Source organism: Carlito syrichta, unplaced genomic scaffold (assembly GCF_000164805.1).
Source record: "Carlito syrichta isolate Samal-C Ts95f unplaced genomic scaffold, Tarsius_syrichta-2.0.1 Scaffold302622, whole genome shotgun sequence".
In the NCBI taxonomy this organism is placed as follows: domain Eukaryota; kingdom Metazoa; phylum Chordata; class Mammalia; order Primates; family Tarsiidae; genus Carlito; species Carlito syrichta.
This window is the reverse complement of record NW_007246718.1, coordinates 1,938-16,831: the sequence shown is the minus strand read 5'-3', so window position 1 is coordinate 16,831 and position 14,894 is coordinate 1,938. Positions and strand designations below refer to the sequence as shown.

The 14,894-nt window shown below is 42.4% G+C and overlaps 1 protein-coding gene across 1 annotated transcript in view; it reads right to left on the bottom strand.

Moving 5' to 3' along the window:
* The window catches only part of LOC103259363 (sorting nexin-29-like), a gene marked incomplete at its 5' end in the record, with an annotated part of 286,922 nt that extends 272,414 nt beyond the window's left edge, over positions 1-14,508 (bottom strand). The window contains one exon of the mRNA XM_008057037.1: positions 14,402-14,508. Coding sequence (XP_008055228.1) covers positions 14,402-14,508 — 107 coding nt within the window. The remainder of the gene's footprint in view (positions 1-14,401) is intronic.
* Between the last annotated feature and the right edge of the window lie 386 nt (positions 14,509-14,894).

The following is a 14,894-nucleotide window of genomic DNA, read 5'->3' as shown; positions in this document are numbered from 1 at the left end:
ACTAGTCACACAGTCCCACCTACCTGCAACGGAGACCAGAAAATATATCTGTCCTGTGTGTCTAGAAAAAGGAAAATGAGGCAGGACTTGATGAACAAATAGTCTCTGCCACAGCCAGTTTGAGTCAGATTTTCTGTTTCCAAAACCAAAAGACCAAAAAGACTACTGGATGATAGAAGTACCAACCAGATGCCAAGATCATGCTAGATGAAGGGGCTACAACAGTGCACAAGACAAATCAACAGTAGCCGCTAAGAAACATGCAGCACAGTGAGAGAATACAGAGAAGGAATGAGGGGCACAAGAACACAGATGAGACAAGCAAATACAAAATACTGAGCTGCCAGGATCGGATCAGTAGAGGGGACGGACACACAGGTCGCAGCGAGACGCCTCAGGGCAACCTGAACCCAGTCTCCAGGAGTGCAGCAGGGTGACCCAAGAGGGCTTCTAGGATGAGATCTGGTGATCAGAAGTCAGGGAAGGGAGGAGACATGGAAAAAGGACAGGGTCCCAGGCAGAAAACTTGAGCTTGTCAAGATCTGCAGAGAGAACATTCATACTTGGGAGATTGAAGCAAGCTCAAAGTGGGGTGAGAAATATGGTTGTAGACAAAGGCAGAGCCACAGAATACAAGGATGGATTTTAACATTTGAACATGTTACATTTAGATAAACCTAAAGGCAAAGGTGAGCCATTGGAGAGTCTTTTTGTTTTTTGTTGGTTTTGTTTTGTTTGAGTAGGGGTCTCACTCTATTACCCAGGCTGGAATGCAGTGGTATGATCACAGCTCACTGCAGCCTCGATCTCCTGGGCTTAGGCAATCCTTCCACCTCAGCCTCCCAAATAGCTGGGACTACAGGTGTGCCACCATGTTCAGCTAACTTTTTTTTTTATTTCTTATAGAGATGAGGTCTCACTATATTGTCCAGGCTGGTCTTGAACTCCTGTACTCAAACGATCCTCCCACATCAACTTCCCAAAGTGCTAGGTGTGAGTCGCTGAGCCCAACCATTTAGAGAGTCTTAAGCAGAAAAAGGGCCCAAGCTCAGAGTAGTTTTTCACTATCCATTTACGTGCATTAAAAACAACAGGTCCTCCCCCATCTCAGCAGTGTACCCCCACTACCTCTTCAGCTCCACACTGCTAATGACAAGCCCCTGACGTTACTAGCACACTGAGCTGATACAGCATTTGGGACAGCCAACAGGACAGTGTCTCCTGTGCCCTCTTTCATCAAGGCCAGACGATTCCTTCTGGGGACTCAAGAAGTCACTTCCCGCCTCAAGAAGGAAAGCAAATATAAAACAGGCCCAAAATAGTGTGAGTCTGAAAAGCTGAAAACCAGTCACTATAATTATAAGTATTTTTATCTATCGCCCAAAAAGGAGTATTGGATCATTTTCCAAGTGCTTCTCTAAGGAAGTTCATCTATTCATTCTCAAGTACTCCAGACTTTCAGATCAGAGACCCACTGGAAATGCAGCTTCAACATAAATGGAAGTGAAACAGATACATGAGGCAGAGACACAGAGCAAAAATCCATAGAGGGTAGCAACCCCACCGTGAAATTGGAAACAAGACGACCAAAGAGCTGCCTGTGCAAATCAAAAGATGGGCAAAGATAACCACCCACAAGATCAGGAGCATGGCCATTCCTGCACAGGGGCAGACAGTCACCTGCAGCTGAGAGTGCCACACCCAAATGCAAGAAGCTAATGGGGAAAGGACAGAAAGAGGAACTGGTGACAAGGGGGCACTGCCAAAAGCGGACCCTTTTTCTTCTGCTTCTCTGGGCAATCACCCCAGCACACGGGAACAGATAGGGACACGAATGAGCCCAAGAGACAAAACAGCGGGTCTGCCATCTATCAGGCACATGCAGCCTATTTACCTCACTGAGAACTTACTTCAGGTCCCCAGAATGTGTTTCCATTCCCCCTCCTCGGCCCTTCATCACTCCCTCAGGATTGACAAGCTAATGGAGAGCTTGTTTGTTGCTACTTTCATTGTCCTGGCTCTGCTTAGAGTGAAAAGAGCAAGGAAGGCCCTGTAAGGCCAGGCACAGTGGCTTCAGGTCTGGAATCTCAGCTACTCAGGAGGCTGAGGCAGGAGGATCAAGTAAGCCAAGGGCACAGCAAGACCTTCTCTCTTAAAAAATACATAAAAGTTCAAGTAAAGAAGGGGAATGCAGCTGGGTGCAGTAACTCATACCTGTAATCCCAGCACTTTGGGAGGCTCAGGCAGGAGAATTGCTTGAGCCCAGGAATTCAAGACTAGGCTAGGCAACATAGCAAGACCTCATCTCTACAAAACATCAATAAGTTAGATGGATGTGGTAGCACATGCCTGTAGTCCCAGCTAGTAGAAAGGCTGAGTCTGAGGTGGAAGGATCACCTGAGCGAGCCCAGGAGGTCCAGGCTGTGGTGAGCCTTGATCATGCTGCACTCCAGCCTGGGCTACCCCTACTCAAAAAAAAAGAAAAAGGAAGAAGAAGGAGTTGGGAGGGCAGGGGAGAAAAGAAAGAGGGGGGGGAAGAAAGAATAAAAAGAAAGAAAGCGAGAGAGAGAGGGAGGGAGGGAGGGGAGAGTGGGGGAGAAAGAAAGGGGGGGAGAGAGAGAAAGAGGAAGAGAGGAAGGAAGGAAGGAAGGAAGGAAGGAAGGAAGGAAGAACAAAGAAAGAAAGAGGAGAGGAGAAAAGATACAAATGAGGGAACCTGTAAATTTAAAGACACTTAAGAAATCTGTCAACTAATCATGAGATGTGGACCTGATTTGCATCCCTGTTCAAATATCTGTTTGAACTGGAAATTTGAACACTCACCAGATAGCAGATGATACTGAAAAATTATTGCTAAGTTTTAGGTGTGATGATATTAAAGGATTTTTTCTTTATTTAAAAAAATTAAGGTCTTACATTCATTATCAATATATTTCAAACTACTTAAGGGTGAAATCAACATTGTGGTGTACATTTCCTTCCAAATACTATGTGAAGCTGGGGAAATAGGGTGTGTGGGAGATAAAGCTAGACTGGCTGTGAGCCCATAACTACCAAAGTTGGATGATAGGTACATGGAAGCACTTTAGACTGCTGTGTCCATTGCCAGCCTGCTCTTCACATGCTGCTCAACCATTGCCTCAGTCATGGCTGCCACTCCTGCCTGAGGCAACCCACGGCTCCCGGACCAGTGAAGCCCCCTACTCCAAGCACCACACTACTGAAGCCACCACTGCCGCTGACACTGCCATGCCCCACCCCTCACCTGGCACCCAGCTCGTGGAGCTCCTCCCAGCACTGCTGAAGCAGCAGTTGCCAATGCCCCCACCATTGCCTGCTCCCTCCCACCCCAGGTGGCCCTAGGCTCGGCCCATCCCAGCCTGAGTAGCCCAGTGCTACACTGGCCTGCACAGCCCAGCAGTTTCACATTCTACCTTCTCCAGCTCAGCGGACTGCAGCAGAAAAAGAGATCAGCTGGAGCCGTGATATCAGCTCAATCCAGCTCAGCTCAGCTCATCTCCCAGCTTGGGATCTAAGGTAACAACATCAAAATTGGAGGGACAAAACCCCCTGCCCCATACTAGATTGACACAGGCCAGATCTGAGTGGCAGATTTGGCAGGCAGCCCAGATCTGATCCACCCTCCACAGCAGGCCACAGGGAACAGACCCTAACTGTAAGCAACTCCACCAGCCTGCAGTGAGAGCTAGAAATCAGAGGTGAAAGGACATTGGACTCAAAGGAAAAGTCTGAGAGTGTGCCTGTTTTAATTTTTTTTTAATTCCTTGTCTATTAGTCTAACCCATCTTTTTTGCCCTTTTCACTCTCTTCCTACTGTTTCATACTTGCTTTGGTTCTGTTAGTTTACTGATGTATTCTATTTTATTTTATTTTTCGCTTTAGATCTCATGTTTGTATAGGGGAATAGTACACCAATAAGGAAGTTGATTAGCTTGTATGACTGTATGATTGTATGTTTTAGTTTTTTTGTATGTTTGTTGTTGGTTTTTTTTTTTAACTTGTATCTGTCTTTGTGTCTCTTTTCATTTGTTAGTTGGTATGTTTGTCTGTTTTCCCTCTTACTCTTCTCTCTCTAAACCTTCCTCTTCCCCCCACTCCCTGTTACATTTTTTTCCCTTTTCTTACCTCATTTTGCTTTCAGGGACTAAACCCCACTGCATGGACAGATTGCAAGGCAGTGGGAAGTGGGTTCCAGATTATCATACACCTGTCGGTGGATGATGGGATCTGCGGATACATTTTAAATCACAGCTCCACCCTCAATGAAATCTTAAAACAACAAAAAGGATCGCCCCCAACCTACAATCCAGCTCCAGAATTGAACAAAGCCAGAGGATATATATAAGGAAGAACAAGAGACTGAACAAACAGAAGTAAAAGCAACCCCTTCATCCCTGAACAACAGAATTAAAGAAGATGTTGGGGGGAGGGGGGAAAAGTGGAGAGGAAAATCTACACAAATAAATAAAAACCAAAAGAAGAATATAGGTCTCACACAGACCCCTGGGAGGTCAGACACTAAGAAAATAGACTTCAGAATGCAAACAATGAAGAGCTCCCAGAATGACTGGTCACACATGACAAACCCAGACATCAAGACATTAATAGAGAGAATAAAAAGAATTGCGGAGAGACAAGAAGAAAATTGGAAGGAGCTGATAACTGAAATAACAGCAGTAAAGAATACTGTGATTGAAATAAATAACAAACTAATAAGCATGGAAAGCAGAATAAGCCAAGCAGAAGAATCTCAGAGCTTGAAGACCAAAATACAGAACTAACTTAAGCTGTCAAAAACACAGAAAAGAAGCTTAAAAAGACAGAACAAAACCTTCAAGAGATGAATGATTACTTCAAGAGACCAAACCTAAGAGTAATTGGACTTCCTGAGGCAGAAAGAGAGACAGAGATGACCCTGGAAAAAACATTCCATGAAATTATTCAAGAAAACTTCTCATCTCATCAGAGATGCAAAAATTCAAACACAAGAGATTCAGAGAACCCCTGCAAGACAACAAATGAGAAGACCAACTCCCAGACACATAATAATTCACCTAAACAAAGTAGGTATAAAGAAAAAATCCTAAAGGCAGCAAGGGAAAAAGGTCAGACTATCTCCCAGGGAAGACCAATTAGAATAGCAGCAGATTTATCTACAGAAACACTTCAAGCCAGGAGAGCTTGGAGCCCAATCTTCAAAGTTCTCAAAGAAAAACAATTTCAACCAAGAATAACCAACCTAGCCAAGCTAAGCTTCATCAGTGAGGGAGAATTAAAATCCTTCCCAGACATCCAATCCCTAAGAACTTATGCTGCCTCAAGAATACCTCTACAAGAAACACTTAAGAAAGTATTAAACACAGAAGAAAAGGAAAAAAGAACGACCATGTTCTTCACAAGAGTACAGGAAAAAAATGGAAAACACACATGAATCAACCCAAAAACCAAAGGAAAGACAACAAACAGGAACAACAACAACTCTATAAGAATCTCATGACAGTGATAAACCCCCACATTTCAATAATTAGCCTCAATGTGAATGGACTAAATGCACCTCTGAAAAACACAGAATGGTGGGCTGGATAAGAAACCATGACCCCATTATTTGCTGCATCCAGGAGACTCATCTCACTACAAGGGATGCACACAGACTCAAAGTTAAAGGATGGAAAATGAGTTTCCAGGCAAATGGATCACAAAAGAAGGCAGGAGTTGCAATCTTAATATCAGACAAAACAACCTTTAAGCTATTAAAAATTTTAAAATATGCAAAAGGATACTACATAATGATAAAAAGGTTCAATCCATCAACAAGAAATATCCATCCAAAACATATAGGCACCCAGCACAGGAGCACCAGCATTTATAAAGCAACTACTAAATAAACTAAAAAAAGATATTGACTCTATCACTATTACAGCAAGGGACTGATAGCCCTAGATAGATCATCAAGGCAAGTAATCAACAAGGAGATCCAGAACCTAAACTTGACACTTGACCAGATGGACTTAGTAGATACCTACAGATTATCCCACCCAACAACCACTGAATATACATTCTACTCATCACCACATGGAACATACTCCAAGATCGATCACATCCTTGGCCATAAATCAAGCATAAACAAAATCAAGCATAAGGTTGAAATCTTGCCATGCCCATTCTCAGACCATAGTGGAATAAAAATAAATATCAAAACTAACAGCATTTCCCCAAACACTAAACAGTATGGTGCTGAACAATGACTGGGTCAACACTGAAATCAAAGAAGAAATTGAAAGATTCCTGGAAACAAATGAAAATGAAGAAACATCTTAGAAAAACCTCTGGGATACCATGAAATCAGTTCTAAGAGGGGAATTTATATCTCTAAGAGCACACATAAAGAAAATGGAAAGATCACAAGTGGAGGGCCTAACAAATCACCTAAGGGAGCTGGAAAGAGAAGACTACCAAAACCCCAACTTTAGCAGAAGAATTCAAATCACAAAAATAAGAGCCCAAATATGGGATGTTAGAAGACAAAAATATCATAGAAAACATCAACAAAATTAAAAGCTGGTTCTTTGAAAGAATTAACAAGATTGATAGGCCCCTAGCCAGAACGACCAAGAAAAAGAGAGAAAAAGCCCAAATAAACACAATCAGAAATACAAAAGATCAAGTCACAACTGACTCCCAAAAATACAAAGGATCATCAGAGATTACTATGTACACCTTTAGGAAACAAACGGATAATCTACATGAAGTGAAGGACTTTCTGACATCACACAACCTCCCCAGGTTAAAACAAGAAGACACTGAGACACTAAATAGACCAATAACAACCCAGGAAATTGACTCTGTCATACGAAAACTACCTAAAAAAAATAGCCCTGGACCGGATGCCTTTCCAGCAGAATTCTACAAAACATACAAGGAGGAGCTGATACCAATCCTATTGAAAGTATTCTAGGCAATTGAGAAAGATGGAATTCTCCCCAAATCATTTTATGAAGCTAACATTACACTGATACCCAAACCGGGTAAAGATCCAACAAAGAAAGAGAACTACAGGCCACTATCCCTTATGAACATAGATGAAAAAATCCTCAACAAGATTCTAGCAAATCAGATTCAAAAACACATCTCAAAAATCATCCACCATGACCAAGGAGGCTTCATCCCCAGGTTGCAGGGCCGGTTCAACATTTGCAAGACTATAAATGTCATTAAATACATCAACAAATGTAAAAACTAGAACCACATGATTATCTCATGAGATGCAGAAAAGGCTTTTGATAAAATCCAGCATCGCTTCTTGATTAAAAAACCCCCAAACACCTAGGTATAGGAGGAACATACCTCAAAATAGTAAGTGCCGTCTATGACAAACCCACAGCTAACATATTGCTAAATGGACAGAAACTAGAAACATTTCCTCTGAAAACTGGAACAAGACAAGGCTGCCCACTCTCACCCCTCTTGTTCAATATTGTGTTGGAAGTCCTAGCTCAGGCAATTAGACAAGAGAAGAAAATCAGGGGTATCCAAACAGGAAAAGAGGAAGTCAAGTTATCCCTCTTTGCTCATGATATGATCCTATACCTTGAAAATCCAAGAGAATCTGTCAAAAACCTGCTTGCACTATAAAGGACTTTGGCAAAGTCTCAGGGTACAAAATAAATGTGCAAAAGACAGTTGCATTCCTATACACCAACAACAAGCAGGCAGAGATCCAAATAAAAAGCACAATCCCATTCATAATAGCCACCAAAAAAAGGAAATGCCTCGGCATCTTCCTAACCAGAGAAGTGAAAGACCTTTACAATGAGAATTACAAAACACTGCTTAAAGAAATCCAAGACAAATAAATGGAAAAAGATTCCATGCTCATGGATAGGAAGAATCAACACTGTTAAGATGTCCATTCTACCAAAGGCAATCTACAGGTTTAACACAAACCCATTAAGTTACCAACATCATTCTTCTCAGACCTGGAAATGACAATACAGAAATTCATATGGAAACATAAACGACCATGAATAGCCAAAACAATCCTTAGTAAAAGAAACAAAGCAGGAGGTATCACACTTCCAGACTTCAAACTTTACTGTAAGGCTACAGTAATCAAAACAGCTTGGTATTGGTACAAGAACAGGCACAAAGACCAATGGAACAGGATAGAGATTCCAGAAGCAAAGTCTCAATTCTTCAACCAACTCATCTTTGACAAAGCCTCCAGCAACAATCACTGGGGAGAGGAGAACCTATTCAGTAAATGGTGCTGGGAAAACTGGCTGACCACATGCAGAAGATTGAAACAGGACCCCTACCTATCACCATACACAAAAATTAACTCTAAATGGATCAAAGACCTAAACGTAAAACCTCAAACTATAAGAATCTTAGAAAACGCTGGAGACACCCTTATGGAAATTGGAACAGGGAACCAATTCCTATTCAGAACCCTAAAGGCCAATACCTTAAGAAATAAAATAAGACAAGTTGAACCTCATCAAATTAACGAGCTTCTGCAAAGCAAAAGAAACCATCAAGAGAGCAGGGAGACAGCCCACAGAATGGGAAAAAATATTTGCCAAGTGTTTATCTGACAAGGGCCTAACATCTAGGATCTACAAGGAACTCAAATGCACTGAAAGGAAAAAAACAAACAGCCCCTTTAAAAAGTGGGCAAAAGACATGAATAGACACTTCTCAAAAGAAGCTATTGGGGCAGCCAACAGACACAGAAAAAGTGCTCAGTTTCACTCATCATCAGAGAAATACAAATCAAAACCACATTGAGATACCACCCAACCCCTGTAAGAATGACCATCATTAATAAAACAAACAACAATAGATGCTGGAGAGGATGTGGAGAATAAGGAATGCTGCTACACTACTGGTGGGAATGCAAACTTGTACAACCTCTTTGGAAGACAGCGTGGCTATTTCTGAAAGATCTAGAAACTGACCTTCCATATGACCCAACAATTCCCCTATTGGGAATATACCCGGAGGAACTGAAATCATTCTACAAAAAAGATACCTGCACAAATATCTTTGCTGCAGCTCTATTCACAATACCAAAACATGGAACCAACCATGTTGCCCATCGAAGCTGGACTGGATTAAAAAAAAAATGTGGCACATATACACAATGGAATATTATGCAGCTATAAAGAAGGATAAATATATGGACTTTGCAGCAACTTGGATGGATTTGGAGTCGATCATACTCAGTGATTGATCACAGAAACAAAGAACAGAGTTCCATATGTTCTCACTCATAAATGGACCTTGAACAATTATAATGCTATAAGAAAGCAATTGGCAGAGGGGGAAACTGTCAGGGGAGGGCAGGGTAGGATAGGCGGTTGAGGGAAACTGCTAGGAGAGGGAAGGACATGCCTCATCAACAAGGGTTCCTGCATGACCAACGTTTATATACTTAACCCTGAAATGTATCCCACATCTTTATAATAAAAAATTTTTTAAAAGACTGTTGTGTCTACTCTTAGATATATTTGAAATATCCATAATAAAATCTATATATATTTAATATTGATATAGCCACCTATGAGATACAGCCTTCCTCCTCCTCCTGCGGAGACCTTTATTAGGGAACTAGTCCATTCATAAACTAGGCCGCACTGGAGACTGGATATCCATACGCTGGTGAAACCTGCTGGCTGTGCTCACAGCTCATTTCCAAATTCTTCAGTTTCCCAGGGCCGGAGCAGCCACGCAGCTGACATGCTTGTTGTTAACTGGAGTCAATGTAAACAGTCAAGTGAAAGGCAGACCAGAAAGGCAAAAAAGCCCAGAGCTAGATGCTAAGCTTTGTTCCTCAGGAAGTTGGGGAGGAGGACAGGAAAGCAAGGGGCCCCCTAAAAGGCCCTCTATTAGTAGAAGCCCCTCTCCCTGATAGTCTAATCTGAGATTCACTTGGACTGGTGTCAGCCGCTTTTATAAGGCCTTTTAAGGTATGACAATGGTACTGTGGGTATATGGGGTTTTTTTTAAAAGAGTTCTTCTCTTATAAAAATAGATTCTGAAATACTTAGGATGGTAATGATATGGAATCTGGGACTTCCTTCAAAATTCCTTGAAAGGCTGCAGGGTAGATGTGGACACAGAGGAAGCAAGATTGACTGGGAATCAGTAACAGTCACAGCCAGGTGATGGGTGCACAGAGGCTCGTTTCACTATCCTATTTTTGCACATTTCAACTTTTCCATAATAAAAAGATTTTAAGATCTCCTTGGAGATTTAGTGCTACTAGTCATTCACACTTCAGTGGGAATTAACCTACCTTGTTACAAAAGAGAACTCCTTACCAGGTTTCACTCATATACAATAAACATTTGAACACTGTTTTGTTTGGCAAACAAACTTTTTTCCTCCTTATATGAAGTAAGAGCCTGGTCTCAATCTGCTCAGTGTCATGTGATTAACAACATTAACAATAACAACAACAATAACAACTAAAAAAAAAAAAACCCTCACATCATATTTTTCATTTTGAGTGTCAGTTTAATGTAGCTCTCAGCTCAGAGTTCTTTATCCTGAGTCCCTACAGAGAAGCCAATATCTTATTTAAGTCATTCTTCTCTTGTATAAAAATGACTCTTGGATACATCAAAAGTGTTGAAACCCATCAATGCCAATCTGTGAAGCAAACGCTCACAGTATAACTGCCCCCATGGTCCTGGTTGCTTCAGGAACTTTTACTTTTTATTAAAATGATGATCACATTCACAGTTATCTACAGCATGTGATTATGAATGTGTTTTTTGCCAGCTTGATGTTTAAGCTTGCCTTTCCATTAATAGTAACACTCCCATTATAATGAGAATAAATGTTGCTAATATACCATTTATTTTGCCCATGAGAAAAATTCAGGAACTAACTACACTCATACAGTAAATGACAAGTATCTTATAATTTTAAAAATCAATCAACAGCAAGCTGAGCCTGGCCATATGGAAGGAAGTAGAATTATGCTTGCAGAGGATGGACTGGCAATATTGAAGTATAAGGCACACAAGAGGACAAACAGCTGGAATACGGTGCTGTGAGGCCAGGCTTCAAAGCGCCAGGAGGCAAGATAAGGCAACTAAGCTCTGGTAAGCAGTGAGAGAAGAGGAAATGCTCACTCTCCTGTCTCTTCTCTTCTGTCAAGCTAACCTTTTTTGTTTTCCCTTCTTCAGTGAGCTTGGCCTTCCAGAGCATGACAGAAGGGCTGTGGGTTTGGGCTCTGGCGCTCGACCTCTTGAGGGATTCAAATCCAGCTCTGCTTCTTACCAGCTAAGAACTCTTCTGCAATTTACTCAGCTTCTCAAAGTTTCATCTGAGAACTGGAAAGATCAAGAGTTCCCTTCTCAAGGAACCCTTCTGAGGATCACATGCATTCATTCTCACCAAAGCCTCAGCACCATGCCTGGACCTGACAGCACGCACCTGCCTGCTGTTGCTAGTGCTATAGCGTTTGTTGTCTTACTAGTGTTTCTACCCCTGCCAGATTAACTTACACCTGCTGCCATTCTCTCATCCTTCTTGTTTCCCAAAATTCTCAGTCACAGGTGTCAGGAATAATCGTCACACGTAGTACAGGATGCTCCCCAGCTATCAGATGACCTTGTGGTGGTGTTTGAGTTCTGAGCGTGTAGTGTATACATACAGATGGGTAAGATGGTTTCCATGTTTTCAAAGACAGACACCTAGAGAAAGAATGCCCAGGAAGCCCACTTCCCCCCCGCTGGCATTAGGATGAATCACCATGTTTGGAATGTCCCAAAGAGTCATATTCTCTAAAATAAGATGTTACTTCTTCCTTTGCCCTGATAATATGAAAAGAAATGCCTTCAACTTTGCCCCTGCATTCTTTCATTACTCACTCCAACACCCATTTACAACTCTCTGGGTAAAAATTCACCCATTAATAAAACAACAGAGGAACATCACAAAGAATGTTGCAAAGGGTGCAATTAACATGAACACAAAGGGTTCAGCAGAACTATTGATAGAATGAAATGCTAATCTATTCACAGATGAAAGATCACTGGCAGAACTTCACATTGCAACCAAAAAAGACAAAAAACTTAGTCTGTGGTGGTAAATGCAATCTGAGGGCACCTCGGCTTCATCCTCACATCCCTGTTTTTATTCTCCAGCTTGTTGACTAGAGCCAGCAGCTCTGCTGCTCCAGGGTAAAGGAATCAAGAAAGAAGAGAAAGGAGCTTGGGGACATTGAGAGAGCTCCCCACCTGTCCCTCCAGTCCCCTCTGAGAGCTTACCACTCACTCTCTTTCAGCTGACCAGAACAACGAGGCAAGTGGCCCCGACATGGCTCCCCATATGACCTAATCTCCACACATCACTGCTGAGGTCCACACACAGTAATGATGAGAACTTTACAGCATCAAAGCAGTTGGAGACGCAGACACCATACGGCCTCCAAAGTGCCCCTGTCTGACCCACATCCCTCTCTAGTCACAGCGCAACCTCTCCCCTCGCCCACTCTGTTCCAGAGCCAGGGGTCTCATTTCTGTTCCTGCTAATGTTTTCCCCATGCAGGGTCTATCTTCTTGCTGTTCCCTATGCAGAAAGCAGGTATCCAATAAACACAGAACGAACCATCCAATCACCAGCCCATGAAGAAACTAGCAGCACACTGCCTGGAGGATCAAGCACCCAGTTACTGTCTCCTCAAGTCCTGCCTGGTGACCCTGCAGCTGGAGGACTCTACACGGAGAGCCTGCCCCAGACCCAGTGCTCAACGTGTTCAAGGATCCAGGGGAAGCGGGCCCTTGAACTAACCTGCACTAGTCTGACACAGTCCTCACAACTCAACCCACTTTCTAGTTCATCAGGATGTCTGGGTTTATTGAATGAATGAAGATTCATTCATTCAATAAATTCAGACATCCCCAGCCTAGAAGGGCCCTAAAATACTTTCATTCCAGAGTTACACAACATTTACTATTGGTCCATAAATGGTCACTGAGTATACAGAGTCAGTAAAGACACAGTGCTACTTTGCAGGGGCTCAGAGTCCACCAGGGGAGAAAAAACATAGGTTCCCACAGGGCTTTCTGGGCATAGACCAATGGCCCAGCACCCCAGTACTGCCACCAACCAATTCTGAGTCTCATGGCCTCATGAGTGAGTCTCTAAGGAAGGGTCCAAGGGTGGGCAGAGGCCATGTGGGGTGGACAGTCTGCCCAGTCCTTAGGCCTTATCAGCCTGGCTTTTGACTTTACCCATCAGCCTGTTCCTTTAATGTGCAACTGAATTTGGCTAGGTAATATCTAGAGTTTTTACACATCTACACATGAATGAGATTAGCCTATAACCTTTTTTCTGCTGTGTCAGGTGTTTTTTTTGTTGTTGTTGCTGTTGTTTTTGAGTTGGAGTCTCACTCTGTCACCCAAGCTGGAGTGCAGTGGCACACTCACGGCCATCCCCAGGGTTGACCTGCTGGGCTCCGATGATGCTTCTGCCTCAGCCTTTCAAGTAGCCAGTACTACAGCATGTACTACCACGCCAGCTAATTTTTGTATTTAGCGTAGAGACAAGGTCTTGCCAAGTTCCCTGGGCTGATCTTGAAACTGTGGGCTCAGATAATACACTCTCCTCAGCCTCCCAAAGTGCTGGGATTATAGGCTGAGTCACCAAGCCCAGCCTGTCAGGTTTTTTGTCTCAGGGTAATGCACACCTGAAGATAGATAGATAGATAGATAGATAGATAGATAGATAGATAGATAGATAGACAGATAGATAGATAGATAGATAACATTAAGGAAATATAAAGAGCAAAGGGCTCTCGGTGTGCACCTTGGGGCGATTCCTAGAGATCACGACAAAATCATCTAGGCTTGCTACCTCTTAAGGAAGCAGTTCTTTCATCAACTTTTACAGCTTTTTTCCACAGTGGTTTTATCTGAGGAGAGTGTGGAGGGGGTCCTTTAGGCAGGGGGTCCCTTCTTCAATTAATTCTTATACTGAATATTATCCTAGAAAATAGTCTACTTTATCCATATTTTCACATTTAACAAAGTTGTATGTGATATTCTCCTCTGTTTTTATTCTCCAAGTATGAAGTTACATTTGTTTGCTTATTTTTAATGTTATAGATTTATGTTTTCTCTCTTATTTCCTTACTATAAGTGCTAGAAGTTTCTAATTAAGGTTTTTTTTCCCCAAAGAATTCACTTTTACTTCTCTTTATGACGTACACTGGTTTATTTTGTTTTACTTTGTTTTGTTTTTTGGGAGGGGAGGGTGTTTGGCTGTTTTGCTGATATCTCTTTGGATCAGGCTGGGCCTTTTCCTGGGAAGCCCCCCAAAGCAACCAGCATCTGGAACAGAGATGTGCAGACTCATCTGGCCTTACCTCAATGAGCTTCCTTTCATAGGAGCTTGCGAGTTCTTCAGTGACTTCTCCCGGCTTCTGTTCAGTTACTGTTACTTCGCCATCAACATTCCAAAGATTTGGCACAACTTTAGAAAAAGAAAGACACTCTATAAACATCTTAGCAGTTGATAAAAATTATTCTCCTAAATCGGGCTCAGTGGCTCAGCCTGTAATCCTGCGCCTTTGGGAGGCTGAGGTGAGTGGATTGCCTGAGCCCCCGGGTTCGAGACTCACCTGGGCAACTTGGTGAGACCTCATCTCTTCAATAAATCAAAAACATTAGCCGGGTGTGGTAGCGCACGCCTGTAGTTCCAGCTACTTGGAAGGCTGAGGCAGAAGGATTGCCGGAGTATTAAAAAAAAAAAAAAATTTTATTCTCCTAGTAAAAAAAAATGTTTTTTTTTTCCCAAAAGGCATCTCCAGAGAAAAAGCTCTCGGAAGGAAAGCACGCACACACACACACACACACACA